The sequence below is a fragment of the Pavona decussata genome, unplaced genomic scaffold (genome assembly GCF_977016875.1).
Source record: "Pavona decussata unplaced genomic scaffold, jaPavDecu1.1 SCAFFOLD_338, whole genome shotgun sequence".
NCBI classification, from domain to species: Eukaryota; Metazoa; Cnidaria; class Anthozoa; order Scleractinia; family Agariciidae; genus Pavona; species Pavona decussata.
The window spans coordinates 101,822-129,437 of NW_028145726.1; the positions used below are offsets into that span (position 1 = coordinate 101,822).

At 38.4% G+C, this 27,616-nt stretch overlaps 2 protein-coding genes and 1 long non-coding RNA gene across 5 annotated transcripts; all 3 read left to right on the forward strand.

The window, feature by feature from the left end:
• The first annotated feature begins 988 nt into the window (after positions 1 to 988).
• On the forward strand, positions 989 to 26,369 carry LOC146453310 (uncharacterized). Of its 2 annotated transcripts, XR_014859527.1 has the most exons (6): positions 989 to 1,099; positions 2,579 to 2,665; positions 11,417 to 11,485; positions 12,684 to 12,748; positions 13,262 to 13,344; positions 25,867 to 26,369. It is a non-coding gene; the product is annotated as an uncharacterized LOC146453310 (long non-coding RNA). The 2 variants fall into 2 exon arrangements; XR_014859526.1 differs by lacking the exon at positions 989 to 1,099 and having other exon boundaries at positions 1,993 to 2,665.
• On the forward strand, positions 2,786 to 5,620 carry LOC146453311 (uncharacterized). The gene has a single exon (XM_085096754.1). The coding sequence runs from the start codon at positions 3,845 to 3,847 to the stop codon at positions 5,609 to 5,611; it is 1,767 nt and encodes a 588-aa protein (XP_084952880.1). The 5' UTR covers positions 2,786 to 3,844; the 3' UTR covers positions 5,612 to 5,620.
• Positions 13,586 to 16,731, forward strand: LOC146453312 (uncharacterized). 2 transcript variants are annotated; one of them, XM_085096753.1, is made up of 3 exons: positions 13,586 to 14,253; positions 14,385 to 14,451; positions 15,649 to 16,731. In XM_085096753.1, the coding sequence occupies exons 1-3, from the start codon at positions 13,908 to 13,910 to the stop codon at positions 16,100 to 16,102; spliced, it is 867 nt and encodes a 288-aa protein (XP_084952879.1). In that variant the 5' UTR covers positions 13,586 to 13,907; the 3' UTR covers positions 16,103 to 16,731. The 2 variants fall into 2 exon arrangements, with proteins under 2 accessions (XP_084952879.1, XP_084952878.1); XM_085096752.1 differs by lacking the exons at positions 13,586 to 14,253; positions 14,385 to 14,451 and having other exon boundaries at positions 14,844 to 16,731.
• Positions 26,370 to 27,616: the final 1,247 nt, after the last annotated feature.

The window sequence follows — 27,616 nt, forward strand, 5'->3', positions numbered from 1 at the left end:
GATTTCAAGTCGAACTTTGAAATCACGTGTGTGATTTCAGACTAAATTGCACGATACGAAGTTCAATTACGATTATTAATCATACCCCATGACAAGATCCGAGCAAATGGATGTGGAAAAAATACAGTCGGACACGAGGAAGAAAGAAATCCTCTCTTTTGACGGAGAAAAGCTTGCGAGTTACTGTTTCTATAGAAACTGTAATCGTAACTGTGATTGGTGGATTTAGTGCGAAGTTTTTAATGTGATTGGTTCTTAGAACTGTCCGTGTTTCGCGCGCGAGTTTTCCTCCTTTGTTACGTCACTAAGAAAATTTTGGACCACGAGATGTGTGGTTGCAAAACGAAAATGGCTTGCTTCGGAAAATTTTTTTTTACGGAAAGAAAAACGTTTTTGCTAACTGCAACACAAGATTGAATGCCACTTTGAATTCTTTCAAAGTACGGTGGGAGAAAAAAGGCCTCAGGTATGTGAGACTTCTTAAAAAATATCGTTTGTGTGTGAACAACTTTTTGTCAAAATGCTCAAATTGTTTCCCCACACAGAAGGCAAAATGATTTTGGGCGAAGTTGAAAGCTTTCGTCTCTCATGTGATGGCTCCTTCAATGCGCCTTTTACACAGCAAACTTAAGGAAATGTAACACAGAAGGCGGACTACTATTAACGCAGGATTTTGTTGCGCAACGCGTTGCAAAACTTGCAACAAATCAGCTTCGTTAAAAACTTTCCGCGTGCAACGTAACAATCAATTGCGTTATAAGTCGTTCCGTGTAAGCATCAACTTAGAGTTTGTAAGCACCAAATTGCAAATACATGTTGTTGTGCAAAATTAGCCAAAAGTTCGTCAGCAACGTGAGCGTAAATTCAAACTACAGGGCACGCTCACATCACGTGGCCACAAAAGAATCTGATTGGCTGATTTACGCACGCGCGTTTTTCCTCCTTTGGTACGTCACAAAGGAAAGTTTCAGTTGCAAACTAAACTCGTTTGATTCAGCTGTGTTTGCTATAGAGAGAGAAAAGTTTGTTAAATAAATCGAGAAGAGGAGCATTTTCTATTCTATCAAGGGAAGGAGAAGAAGAAACTGGTAGTTAAAAGGTATGTCGAATTCAAATTGCTTTTAACCATTTTTAGTGGACTAAAGTGAAGTTGATGTTTAAGCGCCAAGGGGCGGCAAACTAAAGTTAAAAACTCCTGCTGGCAAATTGAAGTTGGCTTGTTTCAGTAAAATAAATGTTATGCTACATGTCCAAGTAGAATCTAGCATGCGCAAATCGATCAATAAAACAGTTTAGTCAAAAAACATCAGTTTTGTAAGCGTGTCTATGTTGTCTGCGCTCATTTTTGACAATCTGTGTTTGGAGCGTCACAAACACCAACTTTTTTTTAGTTTCTTCTTTGCCTACGTTCCTCCTTTACACAAGTGAGTGACATTTTAAAGCGTAAAATTCGACAAAAAGTCAGTTGATTTTTGAATTGTTTCAGACTTCTTTTCACAGCGTTTAAAGTTGCGTACACTTTTGTGATGGTCTAATTCTGATCTAAAATAATGATCCTTCTTCTGTTATTTACTTCTGGGATATTTTAGTTTCACATTCATAAAGATTCTTGCTATCTGTTTACGGTTAAGACTGAAGTAATAGACTAGCCAAGTTTCTAACCACTTTCCACCCCTCACTCAATATTTTGACTAGAATGCCCCTTTTATGAAATAATTTTTTGCAAATAAATTTAATTTTTTGTGACGTTCATAAAATTTTTCATTTGTACCTTTCCGCACTCTGATAAAATCTGATAAAAGATATTTCGACAACCAAGGCGAAAATTCTTGGATTTTAATCTGAATTGCAAATTGTTGTGAAAAAAATGTTGGATTTTAATCTGAATTGCAAATTATATGCCAAAATGTATCTGTCACATCCGACTTTGACTGGTGACCGTGAATGCGAAGAGCAAATATCATCCGTATAGGGAGTTTCCGGCTTTTTCTTCGGAGTTTTTTCCACGCTTAATCCCCGATGATGTCCCATGTGGTTACAGAAACACCGACAAACGTATACAAGGACAAAATCGTCCTCGTACATCGAGAAAACTCTTGAAATATGAGCACGTGGAGGCTGGGTCGTGGTCGCTGAAGAATACTCGTCAACTTTGAAATTTAATTTCGAAAGCAACCTCGTCCTACTCCAGGTAATTTACGTTCTTCTAATTTACTTAGAATTAAATGAAATTCATTGTAACGCAAGTTGATCCCTGATAATTAGGAGCCATCCAGGGCTCGCAACTGGTCAACGTTTGCTATTTATTCATCAGTGAAGTGAATGAAAGTATTATTCAAAACTGGGTCAAGAGTTGCTTTGAGATACTGTGCAGTAACTTAAGGTATCACTTGACCCGGTTATTCGAAACTTTTAAAGTTTGTTCCTGCTACAGTTAGAGGTGTTCATTTGTTGTCGTATAAGACGTTTGTGATGGTCTACTATTTTATTACAACTTTGAGTACCGCTTATCTGGACGACAAATTCTAGAACTAGTGCATTGAATTTTTAACTCATAAAAGTTACATTTGATTTTAAGGGTGGACACAATGAATGCAATGGATTGACGATTTAACAGAACTTCCAACGCAATGACCAGGAAAACGAGCGTTTTTAATCGCCGAAGGTGAGCTTGTTTGCTATTTGAAAAGTGATGGCAGAACTGCAGTAATTCATGTTATTAGTTGTCCGCAGATCTGTTCTGGGACCCACTGAAGAACAGTGGGCTCCCTGCTTAAGTATCATCATCATCATCATCATATACATTCCCCAAAAGTAATGACAGCACTATTTTTAGCTTTAAACACAAAGTTTTTCATTGAATTTTTGTTCTGAGTCATTGTGGGCCATTTTCTACCAATGAACATTTTCTAATTCGAGTTTTAAGTGGCGAGACACGAGTAATAATGGGTTTCTTAAAAGTCAAGTGTTCCGCGCGGTTTTGTCTTTTGTTCCTTAAATTACTTTAGGTACAAACTAAGAATGCGCATAAAGGAACTTTGTCTCCACACGCATTCCACAATGGGAACCAAGGCCACAAAATTCGGAACAAGAGGTTCCTTTTGTAGCAAACTGGAACACAAAGTTCCTTTTTATGTTAGTCAAAAGGAAGAGATGGTTCCTTTTTTATCCTTTTAGGAACAAAAGTTCCTCTTTCAACGGTTCCGATTTCTGATCTGTTCCTTTTGGATGAAAGGAGAACAAAGGTTCCCAATGTAGCTGCTCACTTAACACAGTAAGGAACACTATGTTCCTGTTAACTGTCTGTACAGAAAGGAACAATTGTTCCTGATGGCTCCTTTATGATAAGCTGTTCGGAACGTGTCGTTCCCTTACAGTTCAAATCGTTCTTATTCATGCCACAAAGGAACAAAAATGTTCCTAATCAAGTTGTTCTTTATTTGCAAGATGGGAGTTTATCCGGAACGGTGCTAGTTCCGTTGTTGTTTTTCAAGTCTGTCAATCTATTTGCACACCCCTTTTGTCTGTTTATCACATTTTGGAAAACCGTTTGGATAGTGGCTTGCCCAAGCATGTCCTATCGCAAACAAATCTGATATGCCACATGTTTAATGGCGTTTGGGCAAGCCCGTGTAAGTTCAGACTTGTCTCTTTGTTCCTTTTCATCATGCGTGTACCAAATACAAAAGTGATAATGCGGCAAGGGACAAAATTGATCAAGTGTGGGCCGAGATGATATTACGAATAATATCTCATTGGCGTAGTGTCTCTTGGGGAATCATTTGCAAGTCGGCCAGTATGAGCAGGTTTGTCTCTTGAGAAACAGTTGAAGTTGGTGTTTAAGATGAGCAAACGCGGAGAGGAGGTCAACTGGTCAAAATTGCCAAATGCATCGCCTAAACCCAAGAGGCTTCACTTAGAAGAAGACGATTGTGATGGCCTTTTTCATTGTCCAGTGCAATCCTGTAATCATGATGGATTTACTACGCAAAGAGGCTGCAGAAAACACGTAAAGAACAAACACCGTTGGTACTATTATTTCGACGAGAAGCCAGACAGCGCTCAAGTTAAATCGTTTCACGATCAAGAAAACAAAAATGAAGCCAATGAGAAGATTTCGCGTAAAATCAGGACAGTTGCCTCTTTTGACACGACAAGCACCATTGCTAAGAATTTTTTTTCATGGCTCACTGGCAGTGGCGGGGGCTGTAAAAGTGATCGACAAGCACAGCAAATTGTCAGCAAGTGCTTAAAGTTTCTCAAATTTTGTTGCGAAGACGAAGAAGAGCTCACGTTGGACATTGTCGACTTTAGTTTATGTTCGCCTAATCTCCTTTTCAAGTTTGTTGACACCATGCAGGATGATTGGAAACTCGGACACGCAGGACGCATAGGCTACTTAGACGCCATTGCAGAATTGGGGGATTATCGAAAAGTGAATGGAGCATCGGAATCGGTATCAAGAGGGTTGACTTCGACAGAAATGTACTTGAAGAAGGTGCGCAAAACCGTTTCCAAAATGATGCGATTGCAGTGGACCAGCGAACTGGACATCGACGCCTTAGAAGCCAAGGGACACTGGGCCACGCTTGAAGAGCTTTTGGAAGTGGTGGGGCGTTACTTGCCGCGCTACGAGAGCGTGCTGAAATCATGCAAGGACAAACCGGGTACTGTTTTGCCACTCAATTTGTCATTTGCTACTAAATTTCTAGCCGTGTACTTGTTCATAAAGGTGAAAGGCTCGCGTCCGATGACATATCAGTATTTAACCGTGGAAATGGTGAACAAAGCCAAGACCAACGGTGGATTTATAGATCAGAAAATGTTCAAGACAGCGGGAAAATATGGCTTCGATTCTCTTTTCCTGACTGACACCAGCATGCAAGTGTTAGATGGCTACATCAACCACATTCGCCCTCTTCTCAAGCCTAACTGCGATTATGTACTAGTAACGAGAAATGGGGGACAACATAACAAGCTAGGAGAACTAATGAGTAAATTGGTCTTCGATGCAACAGGCAAGTATGTTCACCCGACTCGCTATCGCCAAATAGTCGAGACCGCAAGTTGCAAAAATCTTAGCAGCAGCGCGCAAAATACGATCTCCGAAGACCAGAAACACAGCTCCGTCGTTGCAAGGGTCCACTATCAAAAGCAGCGATCGCGCGAGGTTGCAAGCAAGGCGCACGAATTTTTGGAACGACTGCATGGGGACAAGGGTTCGGAGCTAGAAATGGACGTGCGCTCGAGGCTTTCAGACAAGTCGACGTCTTCACCAGAGCAAAACGGTACAAAAACTGATACGTCTTCAAACGACGAGGGCGAAACGATCGCAGAAACACCGCCAGGGCGTCTTGCAGGCGTCCCGAGACTAAAGCGGGAAAATGCGTTCAAAGTGACGGAATTCTCCGCGAGAAAAAAGAGTTTGATGTTCACCCCCGAGGAAGAAAGTTATCTAAAAGCAGGCATTAAGCGATACGGCTACGGTCAATGGAAAGCGATTCTCAGAGATCACGAATTACGTTTTCAAAAGGGACGAACAGCCAACTCTCTGCTGAGCCGTGCAGCGCGAAGATTTGGAGGATCACTTTCTAAGTTGCCCTACCAATAAACGTTAACAACTCGGAATTCCAATTTCACGATGGGCAAACACTGAACTCTTTTTAAATCATAGAACAATAAACGTGTGTGCATGCTTTAACACATGGTAGGAAATAGGAAAGAGACAAAATACAGTGTGTAGGTTAAAACGGCATCACATCAAACCGTAACATCAATTTGTGACACAAATGCTAACTTTATTCAATTACCATTTCTGACAACGTGGAAATTTGAACTGCTCACTTCGTCTTTTCTGTGCAGTATAAGGCATATACACAGAAACTCAAGTTATGGCATTTATTATTTTATCATTTCAAAGAAATTGAATTCATTTAATGTACTAGCATTTGACTGACAGTGGCCAATTTACTCTTACTAGTTCTTACTACTCGTTCTACTAGAATGTCACTGCTGACTCGGCCTGAAGAAGTGGGTTATCCTTCCCTTCTTTGAAACGGGAGTACTTGTCTGGGCTGGCCGTTTCCTGGAATTGCGTCCTTGCACAGGCTGGCTGCTCGTGCCCCTTGACGTCGATCTCGGTGACTGGGGAGTGATGAAAATGTCTTGCTCATCGGATTCGTACCCATCAAACGGATAAGGCTTAGGCGCCCATACACTTGTGACTCGTTGGGCCTGTTGACTGGACAGCCACTTCATGTCCATTGCTCTTTTCGTTCTTTCCGCGACGACCAATTTGCTGAGGCCTGGTAGATCGTCCCGCTTGAAGTGCAACTTAAGCGCCTCCACCGTGACTCCGATCATGTACTGCAAAGCGCGTTTGACCTCCACGTCCGTTGCTGTCTCCTCCTGCTCTTGCAGCTGTCGAAGTTCCTTCTCCTTCTCCCACACCCATTCGTTCTCGAAGTATTTAGCTGCTTTCTCCTCCAACATCTTCCGTTCTTCCTCTTTCTTTTTCGCGAAGTACTCGTCCCTAGAACGTTCGATTCTCGGATGGTACGGGCCTTCCACTGTCTCTAGCAAGTGCGCATCTTCTTGTCTTATCATCCCCAGCAGGATCCAGCGTTCCCTTGTTTCTTGTAGCACACGCATTCGTGCACGCTCTTCCAGGCTTTCCCGTTCTTCAACGTTACGTTTCACTCCAGCGGCGAGTAGACCGAGTTGCCTCTCCTTGAGACTGTTGCAAGGCTGTCGTTCTCGCAGACGTGCAATGTTCTCCAGACTCTCCTCCCATTGTTGCAGATAGGTAGAACCAGTGCCTCCGTCTTCGCTCTCGCACTCTAATTCGCTGTCTTCTATGACCGTGTTCGGTTCCGCTTGTTCACTTTCTTCTTGCTCGCTTTCGCTTTCGCTTTCGTCCAGTTCGATGTTTCTAATTCGCTCCTTTTCTTCTTCACCCAAGTCGTCTTGCTCTGAACTGGTCCCCGGCATGGGAGGGGGTAACTCATCTTCTGGAGTGCGTGCAAGGCCACATGCCCAGGCAATGCAGTCCATTGCATTTTCTCTCAAGAATTCTTGTACGCCTGCTACACGCGGCGAAGTCAGGCTTTTAAAGAAAAACTTCCTTAAACGGACGTCCATGGCGTTGTTGTGCTCCACGCCGAAATCCATGTCCTTCTGACAGGTAATGAACATTGGGCACCTTATCATGGCTAGACTTGAAGTCTTGTACTTGCGGTCGTGTGCAGTTAGTCCTCCTTGGGTTAAAATTTTCCAATCGTCTGGATCCATCAATTTTGTGTGCGCCTCGTCCAGGAAAATGATCTGAGTATTTTCATCGACTAAGCTCTTGTTAAACGCTTTTTGCTTGCTTATCATTGCAATGTATCTTGCTGGGATAAGGCGAGTGATTGGGGTGAAAAGGCTTGTCTTGCCGCTGTTAGGCTCTCCTATGAGGCACATGACCTTTTCCTTGTGCTGTTTAATGCGGCAGTTGAGGAGTCGAATGTAATATTCGCAAAAGAGCGCCATTTCCAGCTCGTTGAGGCTATTCTGTAAGATTTCTTTGAAGTATCCTGGATCTGGTGTTTTATTGTGATCGTATTCGATGTACGCCCTGGGAGACTCTTTGCCAACGTCCGCGTCTTTCACGGGATGTAAAACGAACTTTCTCTGGCTAATTGATCGAGAAGCACCATCCTCCATTCACTTCTATCAAGTCGTAGTTGATACGCAGCTGCTTCATAAACTCGCATTCTCTATCGCCAAGGATTTCTACGAGCTTGTTCAGATGCTTGATGATGGTGTCCTTAAACTTATCATTGCTTCCCAGCAGAGAAAGGAATTTCTTCACGGAACAGCAGTGCTGATATGTGTATTTAGATTTCTTCACCTTTTTGAAAACTTCCCCACTGTACAGAGCGTAACCCAATTTTCCCATGGCTCGTTCGATGTCATTGATCGCTACCACAATCGGCGATGCGAGGGCTTTTGTGACGTTTGGGACGTTCGAGGGCAAATCGCATGCTTCTATGCCAAACACATCAAATTGGAGGCCAGAACTGACAAGAGAGGGTATTAACTTGTCTCGCAGCTTTGCAGTAAACACGCTACAAACAACTTGTAACCTGACGACACGCTCACTTGCGTGAAGTGACTCCAAGGGCTCCTCTATCAGTTGATCTTGTAACAGTTGAAGACCGTGGGAAAAAGACGCGTCCACTTTAGTCTGTATAAAGTGGTTGTTGTGATCTTTCAGCGTGGTACATAACGGTGCGCATGATTCCTCTTCACCTCCTCTTTTGCAGACTGGCAGGGCTTTAGCTGTCACTTCCATGCCTGTTTCCAATAGGGCCGAATGCAAGGGTACTGTTGATACGCGCATGCCGTTGGAGGACTGCACTGCAATCCAGTAGGTTATTGCTGGCCAATACTTTTCTTGTAATTCATCGTTCTGGTCGTCCTCTTGTTCTTGGTTGTTTGCCTTTTGCCTCTTTTCTTTATTTCGTCTCTCAAGGGCGGCGACAGAGGAGAAGAAAAATGCTACCCCTTTCATTTTCTTAATCTTTTCGTCACATTCGTCACGCTTCTGGCATATGTTTAGCCACAGATCATCATAAGACATTCCCTCATGTTTGCTGTACGACAATTTAGCCGATAGAAGCGAACAATTCCCTTGGACAGCTGGCAAGACCTTGCTAAGCAGGGCACTTCGGATTCTCTAAAATGTATACAAGGAAAACAGAAGACAAGAATCAGTACAGAATGTGACTAACGTTGACGCAATAATCTTGTAGGAAATGTATCTTCAGGCTTCGCTTATTACAAACAACACTGCCTCTCAAATAACTGGTTGAAAGGCCTAAGTAATATACCATTTCATTCCTGATTCGTTACGTTTTAGGCTGAACTTCCAAAATTCGTCCACTAAAAGAACGTACTGAAAAAGCCACGAAGAAGGAATATCAGATCTAGTACATACCTTATTATTGAGCTGCCTCGCTGGTGCTGTGGCCATGACTGTCACCGAGTGAAAAGAGAACGAACTAGTTTTGCACTCTACTTTTATAGCATGGTAGCTACATTGCTAAAATTCCTCGGTGTGGTCTTTGTTTTCGATAAATTCCAGCCGACAAATGCCCGAACAATTTACAGTGATTACGTAACCAGTGCAATCGAATTCTTTTCGTTTAGTTTTGTCAAACACAAACATAGTTTTGTTGAAAATTCACAAGGACAATGAGTTATTAATCAAATGTAGCATTGCCACAGTTGGCTTTAGAATTTCTTTTTTTTTCCTTTGTGCTTCAAGTGTGTTCAAGTCATAGGCATTAGTTGTACAGTCAACGCAAGCATTTAACAATTTCAAGCAGGTTGTATAGTAGGTGCTTCATTATCGCAGAAGAGGAATGTCGTTATTATTAAAAGAGCTATTTAGAATGCAAACAAAAGCGTGGCCTTTGGTTGGTATGTCATTGGGAATAATTTTGCCTTGGCAAAACGTGCAATAAAGAACCTTGCAGCGCAGAGAAAACATACATACAGGTATATGATCAATGCCTTAAAAGCATGCCATCTGAATACTTTTGCAGTGAACAAGTAATCCCAGAATCAACGAAAACCTTACGGACACTTTGAAATATCAACGAACTAATTTGTTATCCAGATTATCGCTTAAATGAATGGAAATCGCATAAGACAATAGTACTGTCGTAAAAGAATTCATCCCGGTTGTATCCGCTGTATCCGTCACACTTAGAAAATATGTGAATTCTCTGTGAGATCCCGTTGATCAAAAGATCTCAAGTATAACTTCAATAAATTAAACAACCTCCAAGTATTGTTCGCCGCTGTTTCCGTTGTATCCGTCACACTTAAGAAATAATTGGATTTGCAGTCAGAACTCAGTAGTCAAAAGATCTCAAGTATAATGGGGATAGCGGATAGAAAACAGCAAAACGGAATATCAACTTAAACAAGCCCCAAGTACTGTTCCCCGCTGTTTCCGCTGTATCCGTCACACTTAATAAATAATTGGATTTCCAAACTCAGTAGTCAAAATATCTCAAGTATAATGGGGATAGCGGATAGAACGGGGAAAGAACTTGCAGTACAACAGATCTGCTTCAAGGAATATAAAATAGATCTAAAGTTCAATGGAGATCACGGAGACGGCGGGGACAGAACTTACAGTAGATCAAAACTGCATAAAAGAAATATATTACTACTACTACTACTACTACTACTACTACTACTACTACTACTACTACTACTACTAATAATAATAATAATAATAATAATAATAATAATAATAATTATAATAATAATAGTAAATTATTATTATTATTTGACTACTGGGTTTGGAAATCCAATTATTTATTAAGTGTGACGGATACAGCGGAAACAGCGGGGAACAGTATTTGGGGCTTGTTTAAGTTGATATTCCGTTTTGCTGTTTTCTATCCGCTATCCCCATTATACTTGAGATCGTTTGACTACTTCGTTTTGACTGGAAATCCAATTATTTCTTAAGTATGACGGATACGGCGGAAACAGCGGGGAACAGTACTCGGAGCTTGTTTTAGTTGATATAACGTTTTGCTGTTTTTCATTGATCGTGAGTTCTTTCCTTTTTTGTGTTTCTAATATGTGTCTTACTTTAATAGATCTGATCTGCCCAATTTTGTAACTTAATCGGGTACAACGGACACACCGGAGACAACCCTCACTTTTGTATCATGGAACAAGATCGCATTGGGTTAACCTTTTTCTTTTTACTGATAAAAATTTTAAGGACAACATCTCTCAATACTGTTAAAGGAACAAGTGGGCCTTTTCATAGCTGTTCCTTTTAAAAGGAACGCTTTTGAAAATAAACCATCCAGTTTAAGCCGTTTTTGGCATAAAAAAGGGAAAATGTAATTTTTTGCATTGCCCTTCATAACACTACATGGAGACATAGTTGTGGAAGGATTTGCGCGATGGTTCACATTATTTTCGAGTTTTTAAAATCGGGAACTGAAATTTTGGGAAACGATCATCATCATCATCATCATCATCATCATCATCATCATCATCATCATCATTATCATCATTACTCATCATCATCATCATCATCATCATCACTATTATGTTGTTGTTGTTGTTGTTGTTGAAGATATTGCGATCGCTGGAGGGGGGAGTTACTTATCACACTTATAGTTTCCTAATGATCCCCTTCATATTTCACTCATCATCATCATCATCATCATCATCATCATCATCATCATTACTGTTATGTTGTTGTTGTTGAAGATATTGCGATAGATGGATTGGGGGGAGTTACTTATCAGACTTATAGTTTCCTAATGACCTCCCTCATATTTCAGTCGTTTAAAAATCACGTTGCCTACCATGTCTAAATGTTATTTATCTACAGGCCTCAAAGCAATCGTGTGACAAGGAATGATCAAGCGTTACAGAGGACCTGGCAATAGAAGTTAAAGAGGTTAGACTTCAAGAATCACTTTACAGGTGTATTATGGGATACATATTTTCGGGTACACCCCCTTTATCAGATCCTGCGTGGTGCATGGTTAACCGGTTAACCCGTTGACTCTTGATTTTTTTTCCTTAAAAATGACCACGGACCCTGTCTTTTGGTCATTATTCTTATGAATTGCAGCCAAACTAAAAAACATCCCTTTAACTTTTGACAATTACTTTTTGCTATTTCTTTTGAAACAAACTCACAAAGTAATATTTTGAGAAAAGCGTACAAACAGAAAGGTTTTTTTGTTTTTTTGTTTTTAATTTTTGATCTATAAATTTAAAGCTAACGCTTGTGGGATCATGTTCAACGAACATAAAAGAAAATATCTAGCTGTTGGGGGATTTTCGATTTCATTTTTCTAGCTCTTGTTTTGGTAGTTTTGTTAGCTTTACAGTTACCTACACTTCGGGCGGAGAATGTGAATTTTCTTAGCAAAAAGTGCCAATGTTTTCCTTCAATTTGTGAGGCTAATTGCGTATATCATTTCTGGTCCAATTCGTTGTAGCATGTTCATTCGGTGCGCTTAAAAAGACTTTTAATGCTTTGCATATCTGGTTGTTAAAACATATTCGGGCGGTATTTAGAGTGGCACGTCATATAAGAACCAAGGAGTCAATGGTTTAACGCGTGGGGAGGTTTTTGACGTAAGGTCGTTGGTTCAAACCAGAGGCCAAATTCATTACGTTTCCCTTGTGAAGTGTAGTGAGCCGAGTATTGTTGATGAATTAACCAACAGCTCTTTGTTAGCAAACCTTAGAAAACTAGTTCTCTTTAGATGGTTTCACGAATCCTGCCCCGGTTGTCAGCATTTTAGTGTTCGCTCCTTGCACAAGAGTATGTTCTCCACATTGTCTGTACCCAGGTACATGGATACCAGCTCAGCGAACTGTTAGCTAAAATCGAAAAAAAAAAAAAAAGAAATGGTGCAACTCTGCTATGAACTCTTATCTCTTCCGGAGGGGGGGGGGGGGGGGGAGAGTATTACTCCTTAGTTTTTCAATGACACGGAAACCCGTTCAGCTTGTACTTGGCCCGACTGCCCACGAATTCGCGTTTACCTCGGAAAGAGAGTAACGAGAACCATGTGTTTCAGATCTTTCTCGTACCAATTTATTTCCAGTCGTTGATCCTCTATTTAACTCTTTCTCTCCAGGTTAATTTCAAATGTGGGATGGGAAAACACAGAAGACGCTTAACCTAGAAGTGACTATCTAAAGAGTAAGTTGGTCATTTATAATAGATTTATTTATAACCAGTGTTTGGTGAGTCCTTGTTAGGGTGTTTATTAAGCAAAATAAACTTAGGGTGCGTTCCATTGACTTTTTCTCAGAATAAGAATACATACAATGATTGATAAAAATCCTTCCTAAGAGGTTGTGGAGTTATCGGGTTGCAAAATGGGTATTGAATATCGTGCACAAGCTAACGTTTACAGAGTCTGAGGAGTACAAAGGCTATACAAGTTGCAAAATGCAATTCCCCTGTTCATCTTAATAACATAACTTCATAGTCCTTAAGAAACGTCAGCACTCGAATCTCTTTGAAACTAGCAACGCGAAAAGCCTAAACAAAATAAAAACAGAAATGCCTAAACAGGGCGTATTAAAGTGATGCAGCTCTTAAATTGCTAACTCAACACAACTACAGACAGTACTAATTTAACTTTTTTTACAATGCTATTCTTCTTTAAGTACATTTAGTAATTGATATTTTTGTTTTATTTCTATAAAGGGTCCAAGGAACTTTCAGATGCCAGATTCAAGCAAGCAACAAGGGCAATTTCCTCTGTAACTGAGAAATCAATTCAAGTAGAGGTAGAGAAACTAATTTTACTTTAACAAGTGCAGAAAAAAATCATCGTATTTACTCACGGTTACGCCGTACGAATCTGATAAAAAAAGCACAAGGCTTTTAAGCTGCGTTGTCAATGTAGCTTTTACGCGAATACAAGCCAATCTGTACATTTTTTTATCAGGGTTTTACACTGATTAGTCCAGCATTTAAGGGGGCATTCTGGTCAAAAAAAATAAAAAATCTTTTTTTTTTTCGAAAATGTTTTGATGGCCTCTTTAGTTGGGCAAATCTGTCTAGTTTAAAGTTTTGATGTCAGTTTTTCCACTTGCAGTTTGCGAGTCAGTAAAAATTACGTTTTCTCAGCCTTGTTTTTTTGTTGTTTTTCTGTTTCCATGGCAACGGTTTCAATTTTTTGCGTTTTATTTGCGATCCATGCGTCATAACTTGTTAAAACACATTCCTACAGTCTGGTGTAACCAGAGTCCGTTCCACAGGTAGATATTTTCGGTTCTAAGCTAGGCTACTAAGCCAATTTGCTCCTCGGCCAAAACTCTGCATTGCTTCACAATATTTTCGGATTACAATGCCAAAAGAAGGACGCAAACAAGCTGTTTTAAGGAAAAATGTTTCGAAAAAGCGAAAAAGTGGTTTCAGAGGTACTTCAGCCCGTGATTTAAAGCGCCAGAATAAAGAGAAACGGCCAACAGTAGGAGTTACTTTCGTCGATGAAGACGATGTTGTCAGCGAGCTAATCCCACCACCGGCTGTGCCTGCATCTTCCCGAAAGATTCAAGTTTCTGAGACCGAAAGCCTCTCAGATGAGAATTCCTATGACGCTTTTGAGTCAGCAAATGGTTATCGTCTTGTTAGCATGGATAGTTTAAGGAAATTTTGTAACAGGATTCATTCACACTCTACATGCTCTACAGGTGAGTCTAGAGCTTTATCACATACACTTGTAATCTGTATGTAACATATCTATCTTTCTAGCTATAATCTGCCTAATTTAATAGCTATGTTATAATTTTTTTAACTGTTTATTTTGTTTTGGTTGTTTTAGGACATGTTGAGTTAGAAGAAGACTGTACAAGTAGGTTTGGTTTGAGCAGTTCCATCTATGCCAGGTGTGATGAATGTGGAATGTCAGAACTACTTGCTACTGGATACCACAAATCTGATGCCACATCACCGAATACTATCCAAGGAAAAGATTTAAATCGAAGAGTTGTTTATGGTGCCTTTGAAATGGGTTTAGGAAGGGAAGGAATAGCCAAACTCTGTGAAGTGTTAGATATGCCTTTTAGTATTTCAATTGACACATGGTATAGACATGAGGATGCTCTCTTAGAGGCCCACAATGATGTCATCCGAGAAGAACTGGCCAAGAATAGAGCTGAAGCTAGAATACTTGCATTTCTAGAGATAGGTGAGGAAGAAAGCAATGAGAATGCAATAGCTGAAGTACCAGTGAGTTTTGATGGCACCTGGTCCAGGTGAGGCTATTCTGCCAACCACTGTGTAAGCTTCGTAATATCAGCAGCATCTGGAAAAGTTCTTGACTTCGAGGTCATTTCTAAAGTCTGCAATCAGTGTAACCAGAAAAAAGCCAATTGTACACAAGAGGCATTTGAGGATTGGTTGCAGACCCATGACTGTCAAGGCAGCTATGGTGGTTCCAGCCCAAGTATGGAAATGGAATGTGCTAAGCGACTATGGGGTAGGAGTGAACAGTATGGCTTAATGTACAAATGGATGATATCTGATGGAGACTCAAAGTCATATTCATCAATCTGGAACATATATGGAGCATGTGACACTTGCAATCACTTCGAAAAACTGGAAACAACCTCTAAGGAGTACATTTCATGGAAAGCCTCAAGTGGTTACAAAGAATGGGAAGAGGGACATCTTCAAGGAACTGTTGATTGCAATCGAGTTATTAAACTTGATTGCATAGGCCATGCCCAGAAACGTCTTGGGAAGGCCCTTTATGATTTTCAGAAGTCCACTACCAAACTGGAGGATGGCAAACCTGTTAAAGGTAGAAATGGAAGGCTGACCAAGGCTGCAATAGAGAAACTAAAGAAATATTATGGAAAAGCTGTCCGTAACAATGTTAATAGGGGCATCTCGACGACTGAAGAACGAGACAGAGCTGTGGCAAACATGAGAACAGAAATAAAGGCTGGCCTTTATCACTGTTTAAAGCTGCCATTAAAGGAAAGACATCAGTACTGCCCATCAAACTCTTGGTGCAAGTATAAGAAAGGGTTACCATGTCCAGACAAGCCTCATCATCTCGATCCAGTTTTTTTAAAATGTCTTGAACCAATTTATGACAGACTGAGTGACCCTGCCCTCCTAGCAAGATGTTTGCCTGGTTACACGCAGAATTCAAATGAATCCATAAATGCTTTGGTCTGGAAAAAGTGCCCCAAGAGTAAATGGCATGGAAGGAAAAGAGTTTTGATGGCAACATGTTCTGCTAGTTTACACTTCAGCAGTGGTGCTTCCATGAAGAAGCAGGTCATGTTGAAGGCTGGACTGAGTGTGGGGGACCATACAAGGAAAGAATTTAAGAGGAGAGATTCTAACAGAGTGAAACAGGCTGAGGCAAGAGTGGATAAACAGTACAAGAACTACAGAATCATGAGGAGGCAGGCAAGACAAAGGGATGAAGAGCTGAGATCCAACCGGGAAGGTGTGACATATGAGGCGGGAGGCTTCAATGACCTTGGACTGAACAGTGGACCTCCAAGAAAGAGAAAAAAGAAATGAACAGACATAAAAACCATTCCATAGTGACATTTACTGCTTTTTGATATAGTATTATGGTAAAATGTAAAAGGAAATCAGGTAGTTGAGAGAATGAAAGTCATTTTCATTGTTTTTTCTCTTTTACAAATGTTTAAGGGCATTTTCTGAAAAATGGCCATTTTGCCTTCCGCCAGTCCTGCCCCCTACTTTTTTGTCACTTAGATTTAAGCTATGTTAATCAAACTTGGCTCAAGTGTTTAACATGCAGACTGCTACAACTTAATGGGCCAAAATTAGCCCATATAAAATAGAAGCATATTTACAGGCAAAAAAGTAAATTAAATGGTCATTTGGTTGCCATGGCAACAATAACCGCCGTAACCAAATTTTGCCCCATTAAGTTGTAGCCCCTTTCATGTAGAGTTGATGTGCCAAACATAAGTTTATTTGACTGCATTTTCATTGGAAAAAAAAGGGGGGCAGTGTATTAAGTCTAACAACAATATTTTGTTTTAAGGGGTTAATAATTAACTTCAGAAATGCATAGTCAGCAATTTAAGATCAATATTGAAGAAAACATGATCAGGTGCCTCTTTGGTGAAAATGTCAGCCATTTAGGCTGAATATTAAATTTTTTATGAATTTTTAAAGTTTTGGTCACAATTGTCCTAGTGTTAGACCAGAATGCCCCCTTAAGAGACTGCGGTTAAAACGCGGGCACAGCGAGTCATGGGTGGGGCGCGCATACAGCTTAGATTTGCTGCAAACCATCTGCACATGAATACGGCCTATACACGTGAGTAAATGCGGTAGTTTTTGCTTCAGTTTAGTTTCTTATTTAGCAACCGAAAAATTACGGCAATTAGTCTTCCGTTTAAAGATACAGTGCAATCACAGATATATAAAAAAGCCAGTATAGCATATAATTTTTCAAGGAAAGTTGAAAGGTCAAACTTGAGGATTTCATGACGAGACTATTAGTCGTTTTGGTTGCTTTTTGCCTGAGGTGTGGCTTGCCTTTTTCTACAGTGCTTTCGACGGTGTTAACGATTTAGCAAGATTTAGGGACGACAACTGAGTAACTATGCATAGAAGTTATAATTAGGCTGATGTCTATTTTCATGAAGAGTTTAGAGGAAGGTGCACTTGCATTGATCCAATCATCTTTGTCACAGTCGGTGCCATTTTTTTTTCAATAATTACTCTCATTATAGCTTCACAATAGCTCCAAAGTGTTTCAAAGTAAACTTCATGGACCATTATGGCTGTCTTCGAATTCGAAGTGTTGTCAGCTTGTCAGCTGTGGCAAATTTTGATGTTGGAAAATTTCCAAATTTACCCAAAACGATAAATCTACCGACTCTTTTTTTTTTCCTTGTTTCAGAATAAGGTCAATTCGACCCAACTTTTAAGTTAAAAGCGATTTCTCGTTACTACTCTTTAATTTTTTTTTTTTATTTTTTGTTCCAATTGAATTTCGTCCGTTTAGAGTAAGAGTTCTGAGATAAAGGAATGCCCCCTTATTTTCAGTGTTTTAAGGCTAAAAACTATTTCTTTCCCCAACTTTAGTCATGCGCTGTTTTGTATTTAATTGATGACGAGAAAAGCATTCTCTGTGAAAACGGTTTTGACAATTTGTACCACTTCCTTTACAGTTTCAAGTAATTTGTCAGATTTTCAACTGACGATGGAAAACAATTTCAGTTTTAAGGCCATTTGTATGTTTTCAGTTACTGAGCTGAAGGTTTTTTTTAGCTGTTTGTTGGCGTGGACTACGTATATTTATTAGAATCGAAGGAAATTTTAAACTATTCAAAAGGTTTTAACCCTATCTAGACCGGACTGTTTTTTTCTGGGACCGGGGGGCGGGGGGCTGATTCAGATTGTGCGTTGTCCCCCCCCCCCCCCCCCCCTTCCCCTCCATAACTTTACAAGTATGAAAGCTATGACAGCGAGACTTGGAGGATAGATAGAATGTTTACAGATGTCTCCTGTGAGGTCAACAACGCGAACTGATGACGTCATATTACGGGATTATAAGGTCATCATCGTCAAATGGCGGCCATCTTGGATCCGCCATCTTGGATTTCTGGATTTTGCCAAAGCGTCAGGAAAGCGCCGACATTGAACGAAAAGACCAATACAGGAACAGCATTATGAGCTAACATCATAAGAATTACGGGAAGAAAAGTGATTTTTCTTCATTTTAAAAAAGGGATGTTTTTATTTTCTGAAAAAAACTGCCTGTCAAAAATTGGTTGCCATGGTAATATCATGAAGACTAACCGACCACATTAAATTTAATTTTTTCCAGATAAATTTCTGGAAACGTTCTAAAGTTTCAGGGCGTTTGCTCAAATATTTAAAGAGTTATTGAGGTTCAAAGTCGCCGTGGGCAAATACAGCCCTAGTAGTAGTTTTTAGGCAATAGCCAAAATTACAAATTTGCAAAAAAACAAAGATAATCTGACATATCATCCCTCACTTTTTTTGGTCTTAATATGAAATATTTTCCTGGTGACGTTCTAACCACTGTGAAATTTTCAGAAGATTTCACTAAAGGAAATTTAAAAATATTATAATCAAGTCTAAAACACACTGACAAACACCAAACCTCGGCCATAGAACCTTACTAGATGTGTCCGATGAAAACGATTTCTGCTAAAAAAGAAAAAAAAAATCGCTCCTAACTCGAAGTTCTATAAATCGACATCGAATTTATGTTATTGAATCCTGGGCTTGGGCCTGGGCTGTCCGGCTTTGACTAGGCACGTGCATCCCTGCGAGAAAAAAACTTTTCTGGCGATGGAAAGAGGGGGATGGGGTGGGGGAGCTGGATCCCGAATTAACCCTATCTAGATCGGGCATTTTTTGTCTTGTTGGGGCGGCGGGGTCGAGTGTTGGGCGGTCCCCTCCATAACTTCGCAAGTATAAAGGCTATGACAGTGAAATTTAGAGGATAGATAGTACGTCCGTCTTCTTCGAGGTCCGCATCGAGAAGTGATGACGTTATATGACGTGGTAATTAGGCCACGATATCCAAATGGTGGCAATCTTTGATTCGCCATCTTAGATTTCTGGATTTTCCGAAAACGTCAGGAAAGCACCAAAATTCTACGAAAAGTAATAAAAACCAATAAAGAAACACTATTATGAGCTAAAAAAAACATTAACATTACAAGAAGAGAAGTGATTTTTCTTAATTTTGTAAAGGAATTTTCTATTTTCTGAAAACATTGCCTGCCTAAAATTGTTTGCCATGGTAACATCAAAGTCAATCAACAGTAACCGATCACATCAAATTTTTTCCAGATAAATTTATGAAAAATTCTTGAAGTTTCAAAGCGTTTGCTAAAATGTCAAAAACGTTTTCCAGGTTCAAAGTTCCCGCAGGCACACCCTCCCCCCCCCCCCCCCCCGCCTCCCTTCTTAACGTCAGGGGCCATAACCTTAAAGTCATATAGATGTGCATGCACTAGTCTGACCAATCTCGTACCCAGAGTCTTCAGGCTTTTTGGTCAGCGGGGCAACGCCGGGAAGACTCTGGGGACATCAAATTTTATCACCGCAGGATTTCTGCGGTAAAACAATGGAAACCGTTACGGAACAGCCAATCAAAAAAATTGAATTTTTTCGATGTCCCCAGAGTCTTCCCGGCGTTGCCCCGCTGACCAAAAAGCCTGAAGACTCTGGGTACGAGATTGTAGTCTGACTGGAAATACCTAACAAATATACTTAAGTTGTGTACGCTGACATAGTGATCTTCATCGCTTATACGTGCCGCTTAATAATCTTTTACGGCTTTCTTGTTCTGTAGTTAAGTTAGCCCCCGTACAGGCCAGTAAGCGACATTTTTCACTGGAAAGCAATGTCAAATTCAATAATTTTTGGAGTGATTTCCTTGTAAAGGTATTTTCGTGGTCAGTTTTAACGCAGTAGTCATGTAGAATGTGGGTTAGAACATCACAATTTCTCGTTAAACGTTTTTTCCAGGCCACCATTTACGGTTTAGTTCCCAATTAAATTTAATTAGGTAGCCATTGGCCTGCTTTCAGTAAAAATTCTTCCGTTAAGGGTCGATTCTAAATGATTCTCAGTTGTTTTCTACTAGAATTTCGGTTTTCACTAAAGAAGTCGAGAAACGATTTTTTGGTAAATCATTTATAATCAGCCTTTCGTCACTTTTGTGGTAAACTAAAGGAAGTTCTTTAGACATAAGCTAGGCCAACTGTCATCTTCAGCGAGAATTTGAGGCTCGAAAACACGATCTCTGCAGGTTTAACTATGAGGCAATCTACACGGGATTTTTAAATCAGATTTTAGCTATAGACGTTTACTGATATAAGGCTGGAGTTTTAGAGAATTTTCTGGTCCTTTTTTCACTCATTTGGATAGCGAAAGTGAAGTTCAAAAACAGTGATTCCTCAGAAAATATACTAGCGATTCGAGGCCATTGTTGAGTTTAGGCAGTTTCAATTTCTTTTAAGGTTAAACCATTGCTTGAGTAACTCTACTGAATGATTTCTCAACTATGCCTTGAGATTTTTTTGGCAGTTTTCACTTAATATTTTGTTCTTTCTTGGTTAAATTTTACCATGGATGAGTCAAGCTTTAGTGCAAGTGTTACATTTTCCGACTGTTGCTCATGAACAGATCACGACGTTTGTAGGTTTATGCTGTCCTTAGTCTAGCTTTCAAAGATCTAAGGCATTTTCTGGTTCTTTTAATTTTACTCTTGTAAGGTTATGTTTGGGTGAATAAAGTTTACCCTGTACTCCTTATTTTTGTTACGCTAGTCTGTTTATCAGTTTGTCATTTTTTTTTGTCAAAGTGATTTCTTGGTCATTTTTCATGCCGGCTAAGAAAGCTATTAAAGTGATGTTCAAAACTGACGTTCAAGGAAGATAAGCTTTTCCATATACCATACACGAGTCCTCTTGCCATAAAATTTCATTTTTTCACCAAGGTCATTAGCTATCTGTTAGAAGTTTAGAGCTGTGCTGTTCAGTTTCCATACATGTACTATTAACCCTATTCAGCGCTTGCCTGGTGGGGGTGAGAACAAAGTGCCCGCGCACTCTTTGAACATTTTTTAACTTTTTTTTTGCCATTAAAACAAACACCGCCAAACTTCGCGATTCTCCTAAAATGTACCTGAAAACAATGTGGTATACTACCCAATTGTTCACATGACTTGACATTTCCATGGCAACAGGATTTTGCTAGCCTGTCGTCGCTTTATTTTCATTTTTATATTACTTTAGCATTTTTTTGTTGGTTTTGGTTATTTTGGAGATATTCTGAAGTTCGGGAGATATCGAACAGATATCACCGCGGGCAGAATCCACCCCCCCCCCCTCCCCCATTCCTGGTGTAGATAGGCTTGGGAAGCGCAAAAAGAATTATCGTACATTTACTCAGGGTTACGCCGCATAAATTTGGTTAGCTACTGGTCTTCCTTCAGTAAAAATTCTGCTGTTTAGGATCGATTCTGAATGATTCGCAGTTTGTTTAGACTAGTAAAATTTCAGTTTTCTCAAAAGAAGTTATTTACGGTAACTCATTAGCCTTTTGGCACTTTTGTGGTAAAATATATGAATTTCTTAAAGGAAACCTCCACTCTGGAAATAAATTAACGTTAAATTGTTGAAACTACAATCTAATTTCAAATTTCGTTGGAAAGCATGGAAAAAATATTTCTGTGTCGGACAAAACAGAATTTGATTATGGCCTATATTTCATTTTAAATTTCCCGGGTGCAGCCATCTTGGATTTGATGACGTAATACGGTTGCTCAATTGTTTCACACAAAAGAACTTCTGTTTACTGACAATAGCGGCAACCGTATGACGTCATGAAATCCAAAATGGTGGCGCCCGGGAAATTTAAAATCGAAAATAGGCGATAATCTTATCTAATTTTTAGCACACTTGAATGTCGCTCTTAGTTTATATACTAAAATTTAGAATTTAAACACTATTTCCGACAATTTACCGTCAATTTGTTGTGGGAGTGGAAGTTTTTTTTTAAGGCATAAGGCCAACTGTCAACTATAGCAAGAATTTAAGTCTGGATAAAACGATCTCTTAATGAAACTATAAGGCAATCTTCTCCGGTTTTTTTGTTAGAGTTTATCTACGCGTTTACTGAGTTAAGAGACTGGATTTTTTGCAAATTTGTTCGGCCTTTAGGTTCTACTCAGTTGGGTAGAGAGAGTGATTCAAAAACAGCAATTCTTCAGTAAAGTTAATGGCAATCTGAGGCCACTGACAAAACGTTTGGCAGTTTCAATTATATTTTTCCGATTTTCAACGAAAACATTGATCGAGAAACGCCACTGATTGATTTCTCAACGATATTTGAGGGCTATTTTGCAGACTCCACTTAATATTTCGTTTTTTTTTCTTGGCTAAATTTGGTACCAAGGATGACACAAGCTTCAGAGCAAATGTTACATGTTTTTTGACTGTCCCTTCGGAAGAGATCACGATTTTTGTAGGTAACGAGCTGCTGTGGACTACTTGTCATGTTGGCCTAAGTCTAGCTTTCATAAATCTAAGGAGTTAGTGTTTTTTTAAACTGTTTATAAAGGTCATGTCGGGGGTGAATCAAGTTTTCTCTGTACTCCTGTTTACGTTACGTTTTTCTGTTTACCAATTTGTCAGTTTTTGTTGAAGTGATTTCCTGTGAGTCCTTTCCCAATAAAAGTTCAAAAGTATCTGTTGGAAGTTTAAGTTAAGGCATGATTTCGATGTGACTTTAGCTGGTCAATTTTCATGCATAACTTTTTTTTAGCCTGGCGGGGTTGCACATTACTTTAAAAGTCGTCCTGTAACATACATTTTTTTAAAGTCATCTTCGCGAATCGTCCCATGTAACAGTGATCACCTTTAAACAAGAAGATGCGATACCAAAGGAATCAAGCTCCTCCCACTTTCGACACTGATCAGTAGATTTGCATTTTATTTTTCCTCGTGGAAGTTTAAGCTAAGATGGAAATATTTCTTCTTCAAAATTCTACTTGTTGAAAACGAAACGTTTTTCAGTTTGAAATCTAAGACGTTTAAGTTAATTTTAGCAAATACCCGGGCTAGTTCAAAGCAAATTCACGGCGCATTATTTTGAATTTTACGTGTTTGCTAGCGTTAGCGTAAGCACCGCAGTTTAAGTCAAATGTTAGTTTTAATAATTTATTCACATTCCTGCGTTCTTTATTTATCTGCTTCTTACATACAATTAACATATTTCGAAAATGTCTGAATTATTTAAACTTATTTGGTTTGTGCAAAATCAAAACTTCAAATTTAATCTCAGAAATTTCAAGCTATTGCTATTGCCTTCTGATTGATAACCGAGTACTGGTTTTTCTGGAAAAATTTTCATGGAATGATTCAGTCGCAAATTGTGATTTCTACTTTAACTTTTAACTTGAATCGGTTTGAAGATTTTTCGTTGACTTAACTTAACTTTGAAATTAACTTTCCCCACCTCGTTGGTCAGTTATATCTGTGTTATTGCACTGTATCAATAAGCTAGCGACAATTTACACGGTACTAATTTGCTTATACAACTGTATCTCGGCAGAATGATGCTTTTTAGACGACAAATTTCCAAACTCGTAGACAATTTTAAAGGTTCAAGAACAACATGGCTACTATTGCTAAAAAGTTTTCAAATGTGTTTCAAAATTTTTCATTTTGTAAGCAAAACCCGTTGTCCTTGTCGCAACGTGTCAAATTGTCGTTAGCAAGGTTTGAGGACAAGACAAAATAAAAACTCTCGTATATTTATCGGTTCACAAAAATATGTTTTTGCCGTCAGGGATAGCAAGTTTCCTGGTACAATCATTTTACTCAGATTTCTTTTTTAACAAATATTGTCAGAATTTATTTTATTGCCAAATCTATATAAAGTTTTTACTACCGTTACAAGTTTTTTCAAATGTTTCTTCATTTTGTTTTGTTTTACTTTTTTCTACGGTAGCCCCCGTTTAAATCATTCAAATTTTCCCGCCAAAAAACTTAGAAAAAATACGGGCGCCCAAAATACGCATGCGCCGTTTTTTTTTTTAATTTTTTTAAGCAGTTAAGCTATGCTTGAATATGTTATATTTTTCCCGCCCAAAAAAACAAATTCAGGGTTCAAGGTAATAATAATATCTATTTTAGTTGTCCAATATTCATTTATTAGTTTATAATTAATAGAAGCAAACAATAAAGATCAAAACATTTGTTTCAGTTGAATTGTGTTCTTTATTTTCTTTCTATTAACAATGCTTTTAAATAATAAGTTAATTGATTAAGTAAATATGTTTTAACTAATTAAAGGTGTGACAAAACTTTTTCTTCCTATATATACTAAGTCTTTTGGCGGGAAAATTTGACTATATTTGCACAGCGTTTCCCTTGGCAACAATTTTGGCAAAAAAATTGACGGGGTATACCTTAAAAATTTTTAAACCCGCCGAAAAAGCGTACACCACTTCGTAACGAAACTTTTCTTGAAAATTACCAAGCGCTCTAGGCTTTTTTTTTTTGCCAATTTTAAGTCTTGAATTGTTGAAAATTTTCAATGAAATTATTGTTTGAAGTTTCATTTGCGAAGGGGTGTCCACTAAGAAAGCGGCATGTTAATCTGTTTAACAGTTTGGCAGCAGGAAAAATTAAATTATCGTGAAAATGTTCATTTGAACGGAACAAATAGAAAAATGCTTGTATTTTTTTTGGAAACTTTAACTAAATTTTTATTTGCTGCAAAACCGTTTAGCTTAACACCTCGCTTTGAAAGAACTTGTTCAACTAGCAAAGTGTAGTCAGCACAGCTAACAACTTAATAGTGTTACAGAGGACAGGACGAATTTAACGAGTGAAAGCAATATTTTGGTCAAAATAATGAAACTGGAAGTACAGAATTTTTTGAAATATCAAGACAGTCTTTTGAAACCTTTGGCGATGTTGGTCGATACTTTGTTCCCAGCCATAGTTCAATTTTGGAAAATATCAAGATACTTTATTTCGTTTTGAAGCTAGTTTTGTTTAGCGCTACTTGAATGAATTTCTCAAGCTCTCATGCCTAATCAATGTTTTTAATTCAAAAAGAATAATTACTCTGACCAATCCATTTTCCACTTCTCTTTGGTTAACATTTTGGATGCCAACAATATCGTTACGTCGAAGACAATGCATGTTTTGGAATATATCACGACAATCTCTCCATGTCTTTGTTGATAGTTGTTTCATTTACTTTCCAGTTAATATTTTTGGAAAAATCAAGACAATTCTCCGTAAAACTAAGGTCATAGTTAATTCGTTTACTTTCCAGAAAAAGTGAAAATTTTGACGACTGACAAGACCATTTCTTTTGCTTATGTTTCATTAGTGAGATAATTTCACCTTTACGGAAAACATTTTTGGTAAATATCGGCTTTAGATAATATTTTGAAAAATATCAACTGAGTTTGATTCCTCTTTTATGATTAAAACTCTGTTATTTTTTCCTTTACTTTCCAGTTCGAGCTAGAAATAAACACGTACTTTCACTCGTTTGTCAATTTTGTTTTGTTCTCTGTAACACTGATTCAGTTGAACAAGCTAAACAGTTAAACATAAAATATCAAATACTAATATAAAACAAACTAACGTCTGGTTGAAATATTAGGGAAAGGAGAAATTCAAGTACCAAAATAAATAAGCCTTAACGTTGAATGTATCTCCCAGTATAAGTAAGAATTATCCATTGAAGTTTCAAAAGAGTTTTTGTATCATCGATTTGTTCCATTTTTATAGTCAACAGGACCACAAAGGACAGTACAGATTTCGCCACCAAACTTCACACAGCTCTAAAGTTTCCAAAAAAAAACTTTAATGTTCCGGAAGAACATTTAGAATCAGTAATGAGTTGCTTTGGCTGTTTAAAAGTGAAAAAACAGTAGCTTATAGCTTTGGTACGTAAGATTTTCCTGATGTTTTTGCAAGTTACTAAAGTGTGAACAGCAGACAAAACTCTCGTGAATTATTTTGCAAACATCAACTCAGCTGAATTTTATCACAACAAAAATTTTAAATTTTAAATTCAATACAACTGTATTACAATCGGTGAAAATATTTAGAAATGAATTGGAATTTTGTGCCTTTTCCATTCGCGAAAACTTGAACAGTGCAATAAATTTATTTAAAGTTCACACTTGTTCGTGTAACCTCAATTGTTTAAATGACAATTTGTTTATCAAAATGGCGAAAGTCCTTCTTTCTTGGCTTGCAGAACAGTAGAAGAAAGTTTTCTCTCCTCTGAAATTTTGTTTGTGGAGGTAAATGAATGACCTGCTCTTTTCCGAAACGATAATCAATTTACGTGGAAATTATTTCAGAAAAAGTAGAATAAAACAATAATACAAATTTAGATTTCTAATCTCTACCGGAAAAAAAATGGTGGCAAATCGTCCGATCCTTTGTAGTCCGTAACTCTGATTTGGTGCCAGAGATGTTTCTTATCGTTTCGTTAGTCCACATTATTTCAACCAGACACTTGAATTGTTTTGCCATACATACTACTGAAGGCCAAGGAAACATAAGGAATAACAAACGATTCTCTGTAAGTTTTCGTTTAAAGATTTTCTACCTAAGAACTTTTTGTTCAACCAGTCCAGTTTTTACGCAACATTGTAATTCAATAGGCAATACACGTTTCCAGTGCGATGCTCTTAAATCCTTATGTTCCCCTAGTTATGTATACAGTTTAAACGAAGGTGGAACTGCTAAGTGTAGATGCGTAATTTTTTAATTTTTGTTTCCGTCGCGAATTGACCAAAACAGAGAGAGATCCAAACAAAACTGGGAATTTATTTTGAAATTTGAGATTTTCTTTCGAATTTAGTCGAAAAGTATAAAGGCCATCGACAAAGTGTCCATTATACAGAGCAAACAATTTGAATTTTGAAGATTTTTGTTGATAATCAGACAGTTTTATATTGAATTGACCAAAACAGCAAGATATCCAAAACTGAATAATTTATTTTGAATTTTTTTTAAAGCGTCCACAGTTGGTGAGGACAGCAACAAAGGTTTCATTCACAGAGAAAAAAATATAGAGCTTTAAAGACTTTTGTGAATAAACAGGCGTTTTCATGAAGAATTGACCAAGAGAGGGAGAGACCCAAAACTGAAGAATAAATTTTAAAATTCAAGCTTTAATTTCCTTTCTAATCGAGGCAAAAAGGTCAAACCCATCAACAACGTTTCCATTTCGCAGACCAAATAATTTGTTAATAAGACTTGATAAACAATTGGGTAATTTTATATTGAACTACGAAAACAAACATTTCTGTTGGATATTTTAAATTCCATAAAATTATCTTCTAGTAAGAAAACGCAATTGCTGGACTTATCTCTAGAGTATTTTTTTTCTTTTTTTTTTTTTTTTCAGCCTAAACGAACTCGGTTTAGATTTCACTGAAATTGTTCATACAGAAAAGAGAAGCGATTGCTTCTTCTGGTTTTGATTGAGCTGTCATTTTATCTAGCATTATTACATTTTTTT

What these genes read in the sequence shown, in the direction of transcription:
- LOC146453311 (XM_085096754.1), top strand. Translation starts at nt 3,845, where the DNA reads ATGAGCAAACGCGGAGAGGAGGTCAACTGGTCAAAATTGCCAAATGCA.
- LOC146453312 (XM_085096752.1), top strand. Translation starts at nt 15,011, where the DNA reads ATGGAAATGGAATGTGCTAAGCGACTATGGGGTAGGAGTGAACAGTAT.